Genomic DNA, 15,459 nt, shown 5'->3' with positions numbered 1-15,459 from the left:
ATTTTAGGAAATAAGTTTCATACTAATCTAATTCATTTCAAAATTTATATATTTTTTTCATTTCATTTCTAAACTTATAGGTTTCAATTTTTTTATTTTTTTAGGGGTAACCCTCCCCACCATCCGGTCATTTCCGGCAAAATTTTTGCATTTTTTTGCGTGCTTTTGAGTCATTCGTTTTGCGCTAATTTAGGCCATGTGTATATACAAATGTATGTTTTGCGTGATTTCTATGTAAATTTCGGCAGCATGACGGCGTAAACCGTCATCTACCAAACCTGTTCAAAGCTAACCTGCAGATACAAGCAACACAACCCAGCAGCAAAGGCACTCAGGCCATCTTATATACAACCGAAAAGGGACATGTACAACAAACTGGGGGCTCTCGCCCCAAACAAAGTCCAAAATGTTCAAAATGAATGTCCAAAATGTACAAATGTGCAAAATACGGCCAACAAACAAGCAAAAACTAAACGAAACTACTGCTGGTCGCCCTCCAGCTCCGCAACTCTTCCCGTGAGAGCAGCAATCTCGGCGTCTCGAACCTCGAGCTCCCACAACAAGCGAGCTGTCTCCTCCCGAGACTGAGCCAACTCTCGCTCCAGCTCGCGGTCCCCCTGCAAAACAACAAAATTGGCTCATGTCAATCATTTCCAGCAATTACAAGAAAAGTTGGAAAATCAAAATTCAAAAAACGAAATAGGCACAAGGTTCATACCTGACAACCTCGACCACCGACCAGTGCCTCGACGGCAGTAGCTCGCAGCCGGTTGCCCACCCTCCACAACGCCACGAACCGAGACGGCGCAACCTGCGTTTTCAAAAGAAGTTCTCAATAATTGAATAAGTTCAGCCAAGTGTGTTCTTACACAAAAATTATGCAAATTAGAGGCTCACCCTCCGAATCAGATGCTACTAGTCGTCCAGGCCAGCATCTGTCACAGCCACGTCAAAGTCACGCAGCTCGGAGATCGTCGTCCTCCCAGTCGCGTCAGTGTACTCGAGGGTCTCGGGGTACTCTGGGGGCTCGATGCCCGCCGCCTCAACCTCCTGCAAAGTCAAATGTTTCTCATTAATCTATGATCTTTCATCATAGTTTTAAAATCAAAAATAAAGGAGAGAAAAGATGCTCACCACCACCGGCCAGTACGCCAACCTTCCGTAGAAGAACGCCGAGTAGTCCTCGCCAGGAAGAAGGAGGGCGTCACCGCCAATGCCAGCCAAGTCAGCCTCCCTCTCAGCCTCAGAAGGCTCCCTGAACATCGTCCTAGGAGGATCGATGGGAACAGTCAACACATCCCGAGAGCACTGACGAGCCAAACGCTTGCCCAAGTACCACACAGGACCCATCGACGTCCTCAAAAGCAGCCGGCTCGAGCTCCTAAGCCGAAGGACCTCAGCCACAAAAGGAGGCGCTTCAGCGTACTCCGCCCAAGGTCTGGGCACTCACTGAGACAAGACAAACAATGGAATCATTCTTATGATCGATTTAAAAAAGCAATATAGAAGCAAATGAATATAAGTGAGATGTTTACGTTGTCTAGCTAAAGAGCGTTCACGTCCCGCCGGTAGACACCGTGAGAAGAACGCTTGCTCTTCGTCCTGCACATCACCCAATCCCTCACCACGGGATAGGCCTTCTCCAGCGGCTCCCTCCTCTTGGACGCGAGGCCCGGAAAGTAGGAGTACACCCACGCCTGTAAAGCGAGATATAGTCAATGACGATCTTTCGTAATTTGACAAAGAAAGGAATTGATTTTAGTCCGAATGAAGGTTCATACCTCCAACAGTAGTCCAGGTCCGACAGTGCCAGGAGAAGTCCCCTTCTCAATCAACTCTGGACGAACCATGGCACTCATGAAGCGGATGAGGACCGCAAAACCAGCAGTGACCCAGTCCCAACGCCTTAGGGAGCTCAGGTCAGAAAGCAAGGGAAGAAGCTTCATCGACAGCCTCTCTCCCTTGTCTTCGAGGTAAATCGAAGATATAAACCACCAAAGCCACAAACGAGCCCTCTACTTAGTTGTGCAGGGAGGAGGAGCCGTCTCCCTCCCATCAATCGTCACCAGCGCCGGGATCTTTCCCGCGAAGTAGTCTCGAACGTAGGAGCTGGGTACCAAACCCGGGACTGTGACAGCCTTCGGCGACAAGTTCTAGCCGATCAACCTCCTAGCCTCGGCCGAGTCCACCCTCATGGCAGTGTCCGGCCACTCCACAGCCTGAGTCCCACACGGCAGCCCAGAAATCATGCCGTAGTCCTACAGAGTGACTCCCACCTCACCGAAAGGCATATGAAAAGTGGAAGTCGTATCCCAGAATCGGTCCAAGAAAGCGCGGACCAGGCTAAGGTTAGCCCGCAGCTTCCTCTTCGCGATATCCCTCCAGGCTTGCACTAAGGCACCAAATGCCCCACGCTCGATCACGGCGCGCTCCTCCGCTGATAGCCGCTCGTAGCACTCCATCGCTGTCGTGTAACCCGAGAAAGACCTGATTATCCCGGCCTCCTATTGTGATTTGAAACAAAAGATATATTTAGTTTTGAATCGAAATTGGAAGAGATATGAACAAATGAATGAAAGAAGATGAGTGATGAGTGATGAGTAATGAATTCCTATTTACCAAGATCTTCGCCGTCCTGTGGGACAAGTGACCCTCTACAGCCCAAAGCAGGTGCCTACTCTCCCAGGTCTCAGCCCACGCGGGTGCTCCCCTCGGTCACCGACCTCCTCCCAACGTTGGCCGTCTCGGGCCTCCTCCTCCTCAACAGCCTCTTCCTCGTGGACCTCGTCCCCGGCAGCCATCACCGCAGCGGTAAAAGCCTGCTCCAAAGCCTCCTCGATCACGACAGAGTCTATCTCCATGGGAGCTCTCCCAGAAGTAGAAGCCTCATCACCTGCAACATTAAAAGCAAATTTAGGCCGCGTCACGTGACGGCGAGCCTTAGTTAAGGGATTTTCGAGCCTTCGGAAGCCCTGAAATTGCTCTTTTCTCGCCATCTCGGCCATATTCTCACAAACCCAATCACTCATGTGGTAATTAGGGTCAAGTCAAGCCTAATTTGAAGCCTATTTCCGGGTTCGAGTCGAAATTTCGTCAGCATTTTGTTATAACGGCGATTATGCCCTAGAAAAGTGTCCTGAAAAAGATGTCACAAACTAAAATTCCGAGATGCTAGGAAGTTTACCCATCATCCAAGGATCCCAAATATCAAGTTTCATCACAAATGGACAATCCTAAGGCTTTTTTTCGAAGCAATTTACGGTTTAGCTGTGAAACCGTCTCAAATTCACTCAAATGCTCAAAACTCAACGAAAATTCGAAACAAATACATGGTTATGTTCCTTATACTACCAATTATCCGTTTCTAATACCAATTTTACAAGGAAAATTCATTTGGGGGAAAAGCCCCAAAATTTTGAAATAATTGGGTTGAAAACCCTAATTTTTTCGATCCAAATTGAGCAAATATAGGAGATTAATGCAAGCATGAGACACATACCTCGATTAGTCATGATTAATGCAAGCTTTCGAATCAAACCTTGGCGGAAATGGTTAGGATTTTAGAGAGTATTGTGTGATTTGTGTTTCGAAACAAATGAAACAATCCCTCTGTTTATCGCGTTTTTACGCAGAAAATACACCCTTGGGAACAGACGCAGTAGACGCTGCGCCTCTTCCAAGAGACGCAGCTCTTGCTGCGCCTCTTCCTAGCGTTCCCTCCATACGAGTTTTTCAAAAATTCGTTATGAGTTCGTTATTTGTTGGCCCATCTTTGGTGCGCCTCTTCCCCGATGCTATTTTATCTTTTTGGTCCATTTGGCCATTATCTTTCGTTTTGGCCCGTATTTATAAGCCAACAGCAGACTGTTACACGTTATTTATTGCTTCCAAGACTTTGCTTGTCACAACGAGCATTTATTCCTTCACAGGTGTTTCGACACGCCTTCATTATATTTCCCCAACGAGAGTAAGCGGATAGACTTTCCCTCTCGAGACATGGAGATTAGTTCCCGATTATGTTCCCCAACGAGAGTAAGTGGATAGACTTTCCCTCTTGAGATATGGAGATCAACATCAGCCCCTATTTTCTTCCGAAGTTTGTTTGAAGCTGAACACGAACAGATTTCTCCCAGCAGTTCCCGCCTGTGTCCTGCTACTCACAGTATTTCTTGTTTCCCCTCGGAGTGCGATAAAGATGTCGTTCTCCATAAAGTTCCCAAACCAATAAAGTTCCTACACTCGAGCCTTATTTACCCTTTAGTTTAAACTTATATTCGGGCCTCCTTCCTGCCAATGCTTTCCTTTAGGGCCCTATACCCTAGCACCAATCCTTATATATCTTTTAGGTCTCACCCTTAGCTCCTATGCACCTCCGGAAACATCTCGAGGAAGAAGTCTCAGGTATGGTCTCTTCTTATGGCTGGCGAGCCTCCTTAGGTAGTCTAATGGACTTTAAACGACCCTCCCCGATAGTCGACAGACTCTAAAATGTTCCCGACGACAGGTCCTTGGCTCAGACCCCTTGAGCCGCCTCGCGTCGCCATAGTGGTCACGTTGTAATCTTCGATTGACCTGATGGCTATACTTTGACTTTCGCCTTGTCCAAGCCTCAGTCAAAGTGAGGGCTCTGTAGATATCTCATTTCTGCACCTCTCGCAAACCACCCGGTGATGATTGGGCCACATGTTTGGTACGCGGAATGATTTGTGACAGTTTGTATGTTTATCGTCAAAGTGATCGCTCAAACACTAATATCTACCTCTTTGTTGTCATCTACGTGCCGATACGGTCGTTTTGACAGTAATTAGAGTACATTTGGAGTCCGGGCCTAAAACCGTCTTCATTTTCTGATAACCGTTAAATCCCGAGTCAGAATGTTCTGGAATATCCCGGATATTTCTATTCCATATTTTATAAATATTTCACAATCTTTATCCTTTGGTAAACAATTTCCCATAATATTCATACAAAATATTAAGGAAAACCAAAATATTCCGTCCTACCATAACTTAAACACGGAAATCTTTCTTCCGCAGGAGGAAACCACTTGGGAACAGACGCAGCAGGTGCTGCGCCTCTTCCAGGAGACGCAATGGCTGCTGCGCCTCTTCCTAGGCCCTTTTCTGCGTAATTTTGGTATCTTTTTTATATCTTTCCGAGATTCACTTCCAAAGACTCTCTGAAACCCTAATTCCTTCACGTGATTAGTATAAATAGGAGCCTTTGCTCCTCATATTTCTCACGCGAGTGTCCGCCCTTCTTTTCTCCCTTTGCATTCTAGACCTTTGTTCTTACTTTTTGGCGTCTACGTGCTTGAACTTTCGACCACGTAAGCTCGGATCCTTCTGAGTACCAGCCTCGTTTGCATGACCAACCAATTTGACCAACTCCACAATCAATCAACTTAATTAATCTAATCGTTATCCTCTTACGAGGGCACTTTCATATTTGCATCATAGTTCGAGTCGAGCATCACTAATCGATAACTTAGTTCATCTCGTTTCGTCAAACATGTAAGTCTAAGGGTGTAAATCCTTCTTTTATTTATTGTTCTTTACTTTTGTATCATCATTAATGTAAGGTTTATGTCGAAAACACCTCTTAAAACTGATTTCTAAAACCGTGCTTTAAAATGTCTTTTTTGCGGATTTCCAGAAGACAAACCGTCGAGAAAGGACGCACCAACTGATGCGCCTCTTCGAAGGAGCGCAGTACCTGTTGCGCCTCTTCGTGAGGCTGCCGCAGTTCCTGCTTCCTTTCTTCTTCCTTCGTCCTCTGTAATTCGTTCGTGTTTATTTGTTTCGTTTGTTTCTTCTTTGACATAATAACTTATCATCTCACATGTATATTAATCATCATCATTAGCATGTCTAATTCGTCGCTAAATCCGACTTAAATCCCTTATAATCTCATATTTGCGGGTTTTCGTCACTAAATTCAATCCGGGTTGCAGGAATTCGATTTGTTCATATCGGGTTTCTGGAATTCGATATTTGATATATTTTCATCTGTCTTTTGTCGTGTTAGTCATTAATTTGTCATTCATTCATCATGTTTAGTCTATTTTGTTCACTCATGTCACTAATCAATCATTCTTTCCCATAATTAATCCGTTTAATTCCGTCTCATCTATGTTTTGTTGTTTTTATGACCATTAATCGCATGTAAATAACCTGATAATCACTTTCATCCGAGTAAATATCAAAATCAATCCTTAAAATTAACCAATTAATATTAACGATTTGCAGTTCCGGCTTCACAGCCAGAACTCACCTTTGGAACAGACGCAGCAACTGCTGCGCCTCTTCCAAAGGGCGCAGTCCTGCTGCGCCTGTTCCAGGTTGAGTTCTGTCTCTGAAATCCGTTGTTTCTTGACCTAGTTTAATTAGTTTACGTATAATTAACTATTAACCGTATTATTCGCCTTAATTTCTGTTCGTTAATTCTTTCTTTTATTCTTTTTCTCAAATTATCCGTTTTAAAGGTATTTTCGACATAATCGCTAAACCCGATGTAATTATTGTAATTTTTATTATAGTTTTCTATCATTGTAATATTTATCGCATTTGTATGTATCATTTGTATGTCTTCACATGTAATTGAGCATTAAATCCTACTTCGACCCAATTGTATGCTAAATTAATTGTCAACCGACTTAGTCTAATCTTCACATGCTAGGATTAAAACTTGGATGTTGCATTTCATGCATATAATCGACGATATATCGAGTATAGACAATTTCCCTAATCATTAGTAGAGGATGCTATCGAGGAGGGCGGGATTAGGTGTTCGATCAAAAGAGCTTCCTAATACGTACCCTCACCCCTTAATCCAGATCTCTGTTAACATCCGTGTTCATTGGCATCCACGAGAGTCATTCAAGACATAGAATGCTAAGGGTAACGATTGCTTAGTGTTCATGTCTCTACTTTTGTCTTGACATGACACGAGGTATTCGAACGGTTCCAATTTCCCATAAAAATTGGTGGCGACTCCAACAAAATGCAAACGCTTGTTCTCTTCCTCCCAAGCGCCCCCGTGGGCCCCCGCTGTCCACAGGTAGTAACTTTCTTGAATGGGAATCCAACATCAAAAGTGCCGCGTTGTCTGACAATGTGCTCACTTACTTGACCGAAGCTCCTCCCATCGAGCCCGGTCCAAGGGCTTCATCGGCTGTGCGGACCGCCTATGATGACCATGTGAGGATGTCGAATGATATCAAGAATGTGTTGATATGGTCGATGTCCCCAAAACTCAAGCTATCATGCATTTCTTTAAATGCGTACGAGATATTCACTCGTATGATCACTATGTTTTCACAAACATATAAAGTCCGTCAATACGATGCGGCGGCATGCTTCTTTGAAGCTAAGCTTGAGAGGGGCAAAAAGGTTGGTCCCCATGTACTCAAAATGGTCGAATATGTCAACATCCTAGAGCGTCTAGGGTGTAACATTCCTAAGACTCTTGTTGTGGATCGAATCCTCCAATCACTTCCCACCAAGTTTGCCCATTTTAGGGTAAACTACAACATGAATGGCATGGATAAGAGTTATCATGAAATTCATGCATTCCTCACCCAAGCGGAGTGGGATATGGAAGCTAGTGGGAGTGACAAACGGGATGTTTTAACCATGAAGTTAAAGAACATGTCTCTTGGAGTTAAGAAAGGAAAAGGGAAGAAAAAGTCCCAATTCAAGAAATCGTCAAAGAAACATGACAAGGGAAAGGGGAAGGTCGTTGTGAATGGCAATCCCAAGGCAAAAAGTGTCAAACTCTCTGAGGCTGAATGTTTCCATTGTAATGAGAAATGCTATTATAGGAGGAGTTGTCCCAAATACTTGGAGGATCTCAAGGAAGGGCGTGTAACGCCTATTGTATGATTTCCTCTCTCTATGTGATAGACGTTAATTATGCTTGCACTTCCACTTGGGTACTTGATACCGGATGTGGCTCTCACCTTTGTGATCATTTGCAGGGTTTAAGGGACGTGCGAGCACTAGCAAAAGGTGATGTGGATTTCTGCATGGGCAATAGAGCTAGTGTAGCGGCCATTTTCGTGGGGACCTATGTGCTCACTTTAGCTAGTGGTCTAGAGTTGTATTTAAATAAGTGTTATTTTGTACCAACTTTAACTAAGAACATCATCTCCATTTCCGCATTAGACGCGGAAGGCTTTTGTTTTATGATTAAGGACAATAGTTGTACTTTTTCATTAAATGATGTGGTTTATGGCAAGGCCATTTCAATTGGAGGCATTTATGTTTTAAATGATGTGGAAACTAAAAAGCTCAAAACGAGTGATCCAAATGAATCCTGCCTTTCGCATTGTCATTTAGGCCATATAAATGAAAGACGCATTAAGAGACTTGCTTCATCAAAAGTGCTCAAACCATTTGGTTTTGAATCTTATGGTACATGCGAGTCTTGCCTTTTAGGCAAGATGACTCGTGCACCTTTTGCGGGAAAAGGGACACGAGCTAGTGAGGTTTTGGCTCTCATACATACGGATGTGTGTGGACCATTAACCATCACCGCTAGAGGAAGTTTTCACTACTTCATTACTTTTACTGATGACTTAAGTAGATATGGGTATGTCTACTTAATGAAAAACAAGAGTGAAGCCTTTGACAAGTTCAAAGAATTTCAAAATGAAGTAGAGAACCAATTGGATAAAAAGATTAAGACCCTACGATCCGATCGTGGTGGTGAATATCTAAATTATGAATTTGATTCACACCTAAAAGATTGTGGTATAGTATTACAATGGACTCCTCCTGGCAAACCACAATTAAATGGTGTGGCCGAAAGGAGAAACCGAACTTTACTAGATATGGTTAGGGCTATGATGAGCCTAACGGAGCTTCCTAGTTCATTTTGGGATTTTGCCCTCTTGTCTGCAATATTTTCACTAAATCAAAGCCTGACTAAAGCGGCCGATAAGACTCCATATGAGATATGGACAGGGAAAGTCCCTCATTTGTCATTCATGTGCATTTGGGGTTGTGAAGCGTACGTCAACATCAAGTCTGACAATAAGCTAGCACCCAGGTCTGACAAATGTCTTTTTATAGGACATCCAATGGAAACACGTGGCTATTACTTCTACAATAAACACGAGAACAAAGTGTTTGTGGCTCGTGATGCTGTCTTCCTAGAAAAGGAGTTTATTTCTATGAGACAGAGTGGGACAAAATTTGAACTTAAAGAATTTCGAGAGCCACAAACCGAGAATGAGGTAGAGGAGAACGTGGAGAATAGCATTCCCTCTTCCTCTAGAACGGTAATTGTTCCTAGATAGTCAAGTAGGATTTCTAATTCACCTAACCGCTACCTTGGTAACATCAAAGAGGATGGTGTTTTGTTACTTTTGGAAAGTGATGAACCCACTACCTACAAATCGGTAATGTCTAGTCCTGACTCCTCGCTTTGGCTAGAAACCATGCGATCCGAAATGGATTCCATGTACGAGAACCAAGTATGGGACTTGGTGGATTTACCTGAGGGAGTGCGACCCCTTCAGTGAATGGATATATAAAATTAAGCTCGGCCTAGAAAAACATGTAGATCTTTACAAAGCTAGATTGGTGGCAAAAGGTTTCACCCAAGTTCATGGTTTACACTATGATGAAACCTTCACTCCATTCGCTATGCTTCGGTCCATTAGGATAATCTTAGCGGTTGCCGCATTTCATGATTATTTGATTTGGCAAATGGATGTCAAAACTGCCTTCTTTAATGGGATTCTAGAAGAAGAGGTGTACATGATACAACCTGAAGGTTTTGTGGATACATCTAACACTAAGAAGGTGTGTAAGCTTAAAAAGTCCATTTATGGTCTTAAGCAAGCATCTAGGAGTTGGAATCATCGCTTTGATCATGTTATTAAACAATACGGTTTCACTAGAAGTGTGGAAGAACCGTGTTTATACATGAAGTTTAGTGGGAGTAAGGTTGCATTCCTTGTCCTATATGTGGATGACATATTGATCATCGGGAATGATGTTTCATCGCTCACTTTCATTAAGGAGTGGCTAAGGAAACACTTCCAGATGAAGGACTTGGGAGAGGCACAACAAATCTTGGGTATCCGGATCTATAGGGATAGGTCCAAGAGGATACTAGCATTGAGTCAAGAGGCTTATATTGACAAAGTTCTTGACCGGTTCAATATGAAAGACTCCAAGAGAGGATTTCTACCTATAGTCCAAGGGATTACTTTGAGCAAGTCACATTCTCCCTCTACCCCTAAGGAGATTGAACACATGAAGACCGTCCCTTATGCTTCCGCTGTTGGGTCTATCATCTATGCTATGATTTGCACTCGTCCCGACGTTGCGTATGCTTTGAACATGACAAGTCTTTATCAAGCCAAGCCTGGTGTTTATGCTAAATGGAGGAGTTGTTTGCTGGAAGAGCTTCAAGCAAAGCATTACCGCGGATTCTATAACAGAGGCTGAGTACCTTGCAGCGTCTGAGGCTGCGAAGGAAGCTGTTTGGATTAGGCAACTCATGGAGGGACTAGGAGTAGTCCATTCCGCCAAAGATCCGATCACTCTATATTGTGATAATAGTGGAGCTATTTTTCAAAGCAAAGAGCCGAAGCCTAGTAACAAATCTAGGCACATTGAAAGGAAATACCATATAATTAGAGATTATGTGGAAAGGAAGGAAATTGTCATTTGTAAGGTTGGGACAGATGATAATATTGCTGATCCTTTAACCAAGCCTTTTTCAATGGCTAAGCATGATGGTCATGTCGTCGCAATGGGATTGAGACGAGTACCAGATTTTCTTTAGATTATGGATATGTAGTAATTGGATAGTGTATCTCTTATTATATATATGATAATCACATTCATTATTTCGCATTCATTCTTTTATGAATCTTTTGTTTAGTGTGACTAAATTTTAAATACCTTGTTTATCTGAATAAGTTGTGGAGACAATGTTGAACACTATTCAAGTGAATAAGATGAACATTGTATTTTGTCTCTAGTCACTTAATGAGGTGACGTCTCAGAGTGACTAGATTGTAAGTCGATTGATGGTTGTTCAACACCATGAAGTCATACGTGATGAGTAGTCGATTACATAGGCAGAGTGTGTGACACTTTGCTGGACAGTGACCATTTAGAGATTCCCTAAATTCTATTATAGACACCTGGTCGTGGTGGGGATCTCTAAGATGTTCTAATAAGTCGATTCTTCTGACTAAAGAATATTATCTAAGCAAGTGCAGTTTCCGAGTGACTTTGGTTTTTGTCCTAGGTCGTGCCGTGAAAGGAGGCCAAAAGGGCATTTAATAGGTCATGGTGATCTGTATTGTGCAATAGGATAGATAGGGCATACAGGAATTGTCCACCCACGTTGGGTAAACTATATCTCAAGGACACTCGAGGAGTTAATGACTACAAATGCGTGGCCACGCTCGGAAGTAATCTGTGAGAGATTTTTCCGCTCAGGTAGTCACACTCCTGATCGAGAAAACCACTCGCGATATGTTCATGTGCAAGTGCGACCTGAAAGACACCTTGCATTGAGTGAGAGATTAAAATGGACAAGAGAATTGGTAGCGCACACCTTATGTCGGACAAGTGGGAGATTGTTGGAGTTAGTGTTCTCCACAATAGTGCGTTTACATAATAAACTCATTAAAGGAATATCATCAGATATTTAATTATTTGATCCTCGTCAGTTGATTAACGTAAATCGATAACGGTTGGCTGACTAGAGTTTGACGTTATTGTCGTGAGACGGCGGTGATCAACTGACCCCTTTTGGTCACACCTAAAGGAACGAACCCTAATTGACAATTAATTAATTGTACGAGATAAAATTTATTTAGTCCCTTGATTTATAGACTAAAAGGTTAGTCGATTATTTTTAGAGAGATTTCGAGTTGCGAATTCGAGGCACGGCAGTTATTATTTAATTATGCGATAATTGAATAATAAATTTTGGAAGACGGGTTTTAGTTAATTAATTTTTAATTCACTAAAATTGTACTAATTGATTAATGTGATTATTAGTACGTAAATAATATGTGTAGCGGTACACTTATATTTACGGAGTGATTTGAACGAAATTAGTTATGGAAGTATTTAAACATGAAACGACGTTTAAAGTAAAATTAACACGTATTTGTGCGACAAATATAAGAACCGATATGGACCCGTAAATGGGCAATTGGACCGTGTAAAATAGAGTGTTGTGGATGATTAGAAACGCAATCATTTCACTTTACTTGTGATACTTCCATAAGTTATCTTATAATCATTTTTTGCTTGTGATGTAAGATTGACACAAATAAGAAAAATATCACTCCACTCACCCTCTCACCTACCCGGCCCCCCTTCCTCCATATAGACCAATTTTTTTCATTTTTGTTGCTTGATTGCTCACTTCATTTTGCATGTGAACAAAATTTGTCTATCTTCACTCTAAGAATAATAAACATCTTTTTACTAAGTTGTTAGTAAACTAAAAATAATAACTAAGATTGTTAGTATTATTAACATATTATCAAGGGTTAGTTTTACAAATATCTAGTTAGTATTTGTAAGATTATTTTGGGTTGAGTTCTTGGGTGCACATTGTTAGGAGATCTTCTGTTTGAAGATTTGTTAGGAGGATCATCCTTTTGTTATAAGCTCAAGAACAATCAAGGTAGGAGATCTTGATTGTGCCCATATTACCATAAAAATCTATGTAAGGAAATTGGTTTTCCTTAACTTTCATTTTTATGCTTTTATATTTGCATGAATGTTACATAGATCACCAAAATGATAAATTATGAGATAATTTAATTTTTATTGGAGACTCTAAAATGGATCTATGATCTTTCACCATACACTCCAGACAGCCAGTTCAGGCCTATTGTGAACTCAACACCGTTACCTGGAAGCTACATGGTACCTCCTTACATGCAAGGAGGAACACCAAATCCATATGGGGTCTACCCAGTACCCCACAACTAGGGTATGGGGGTAGGAAGCCATGTAGAACAACAGTTGCAGGATATCAGGTCCCTACTCAGCAAGTTCCAGGGTTACCGCGTCCCATGGAGGTGGCAACCTCGGAGTGCTATGCGGATTCCCCCTTTGTAGACAACATTGCCCTTGTCAGCATGCCAAAGGGGTTCGCCATGCCAACAATGACGTTGTATGATGGAACAGAGAATCCGCTAGAGCACATCAACCAGTACAAATAGAAAATGATGGTGGTTGTAGCAACAGGGCCTGAAAAGGAAGCATGTATATGCAAAGGATTCGGTTCCACCTTGTCAGGAGCCGCACTCCAGTGGTTCGTTAACCTTCCCAACAAGTCTAATTCCAGCTTTGCAGGGTTGGTAAACGTCTTCAATCAGCAGTTCGCAAGCAGTCGCAAGCCAGAAAAATTATCCAGTGAACTATACCGGATCGTCCAGAGGTTCGAGGAGTCCACCAGGGATTATCTTGCTAGATTCAATGTGGAAAAAATATCTATCACTAGGTGCGACCCTACAACAGCAGTCAATGCCTTCAGAAGAGGACTACATCGTGACTCTGATTTGTACAAGGAACTCACCAAGCACCCATGTGCCAATTTTGAGGAAGTCAAGCAAATGGCAGAGGCTAATTATCCCATAGAGGAGGATTAGTATAGAAGGGACATGTACGGAACAGAGTCGTCCAGCAGAAAAATCACAACGGAGAAGAAGAACGAAAGAACCAAACACTACAGCAAGAACACAGTGAACAAAGTCTCAGGAGAAACAGAAAGCACCGAGGCTCCACCTAAGCTCAGCGAGTATGGGTTCACCACTGGACTTGCTGGGGTATTGAAGGGAATCAGGGAACTGGGGCAGAGGGCCAGGTGGCCAGGTGGCCTAAAAAGCCTACCCCCAGGGAGAACGATAGAAGAGATGCCAGCAAAAGGTGTGAATACCACAACGATATTGGCCACAATACAGAAGATTGTGTAGTACTACGAAAGGAAGTAAAGCACCTTTACAGTGCTGGATGCTTGGATCACCTGCTCCCCAAGGGAGTGAAATCTGAAAAGGTCAATACTGCTGACCAGGCCCAACCATCCCCACCTTTACCTTACTCAAAGGTCGTCAGCTTCATCACAGGAGGATCGGAAATATGTGGTCTAACTTATTCAGCAGCAAAGCGCCATGAAACCGAGACTAAGGGAAGTAAACCAGAGTTATCCCTCAGAGTCAGCTGACAGGATCTACTAGCAATCTTATTCGACGAGGCAAACATACCCGATAAGGCAGAACCCCACCATGACGCCTTGATCATTACCCTTTCCTTAGGGAATTGCCTTGTTAAAAAGATATTGGTAGATACAGGAAGCTTTGTGAATCTCATAATGCTGAAAACCTTGAAGAACATGGGGTTCAGCGAGAAAAACCTGATGCAGAAGGCAGTACCCTTGGTAGGCTTCAGCGGAGAAACTAAACAATCCCTTGGGGAAATTCCTACCTTTGCAGGGGGTATGAACAAACATGTACGGTACTTGGTCATTGATGGTCCGTCAACTTATAATGTGATACTTGGCAGGCCTTGGATCCATGAAATGAAAGTGGTACCATCAACGTACCATCAGAGCCTAAAGTTCCCTACACCCTGGGGGGTACAGAAGATACGGGGAGATCAAAATATCGCTCGGGATTGCTACAAGAACGCTATGAAACCCACTACAGCTGGTCCAGCATGACAATTATAGAAACTGTGCATCCAGAGGGAGTATATCGCACCTCCCCAGGAGGAACTCGATGAAGTAGTCTTGGACCTACAGTTTCCAGCAATAACAGTGCTGGTGGGAGCTGATTATGCAGATTACATCCGTGAGCAGATAATTGAATTTCTACGTACTAACATGGATTGTTTCGCCTGGTCCCATAGCGACATGATTGGCATAGATCCAAGTGTAATTACACACCGGTTAAATGTAGACCCCAGCTTCCCTCTAGACCAGCAGAAAAGGCAAAAATTTGCTCCTGAAAGGAACGAGGTGATAAACCATGAGGTAGACAACCTCCTGGCAGCAGGCAAGATCAGGGAAGTTAACTACCCAGAATGGCTCTCGAATGTTGTGGTTGTACCTAAGAAGAACAACAAGTTGAGAGTATGTGTTAATTTCACTGATCTTAACAAAGCTTGCCCAAAAGACTCGTTCCCCCTGCCGCACATCGATTCCATGGTAGACCGTAGACGCAACAGCAGGGCATGAGCTACTTACCTTCCTTGACGCCTGGAGCGGGTATAACTAGATAAAAATGGACCCTAAGGATCAGGAGAAAAAAGCCTTCTGATCTGACAGAGGCCTGTACTGCTACAATGTGATGCCTTTTGGCCTCAAAAATGCTGGTTCCACCTATCAGCGCCTGGTGAACAGAATGTTCAAGGAGGAGATAGGGAGACCAATGGAAGTCTACATTGACGATATGGTAGTCAAATCCGAGAA

The 15,459-nt window shown here is 42.9% G+C and overlaps 1 protein-coding gene across 1 annotated transcript; it reads left to right on the top strand.

Moving 5' to 3' along the window:
- The first annotated feature begins 14,382 nt into the window (after window positions 1-14,382).
- On the top strand, window positions 14,383-15,225 carry LOC141630260 (uncharacterized). Its single transcript, XM_074443106.1, has 2 exons — window positions 14,383-14,577; window positions 14,734-15,225. The coding sequence occupies exons 1-2, from the start codon at window positions 14,383-14,385 to the stop codon at window positions 15,223-15,225; spliced, it is 687 nt and encodes a 228-aa protein (XP_074299207.1).
- Window positions 15,226-15,459: the final 234 nt, after the last annotated feature.

This window comes from Silene latifolia, chromosome Y (assembly GCF_048544455.1).
Source record: "Silene latifolia isolate original U9 population chromosome Y, ASM4854445v1, whole genome shotgun sequence".
NCBI lineage: Eukaryota > Viridiplantae > Streptophyta > Magnoliopsida > Caryophyllales > Caryophyllaceae > Silene > Silene latifolia.
The sequence above is the reverse complement of the archived record's forward strand: the minus strand, read 5'-3'. Positions and strand labels throughout refer to the sequence as shown.

Bases quoted from the DNA above. Each gene is read 5' to 3' on its own strand.
- LOC141630260 (XM_074443106.1), top strand. From the start codon at position 14,383: ATGGGGTTCAGCGAGAAAAACCTGATGCAGAAGGCAGTACCCTTGGTA. The intron at 14,578-14,733 runs GTACCATCAACG...CTGTGCATCCAG, and splicing joins GGATCCATGAAATGAAAGTG to AGGGAGTATATCGCACCTCC.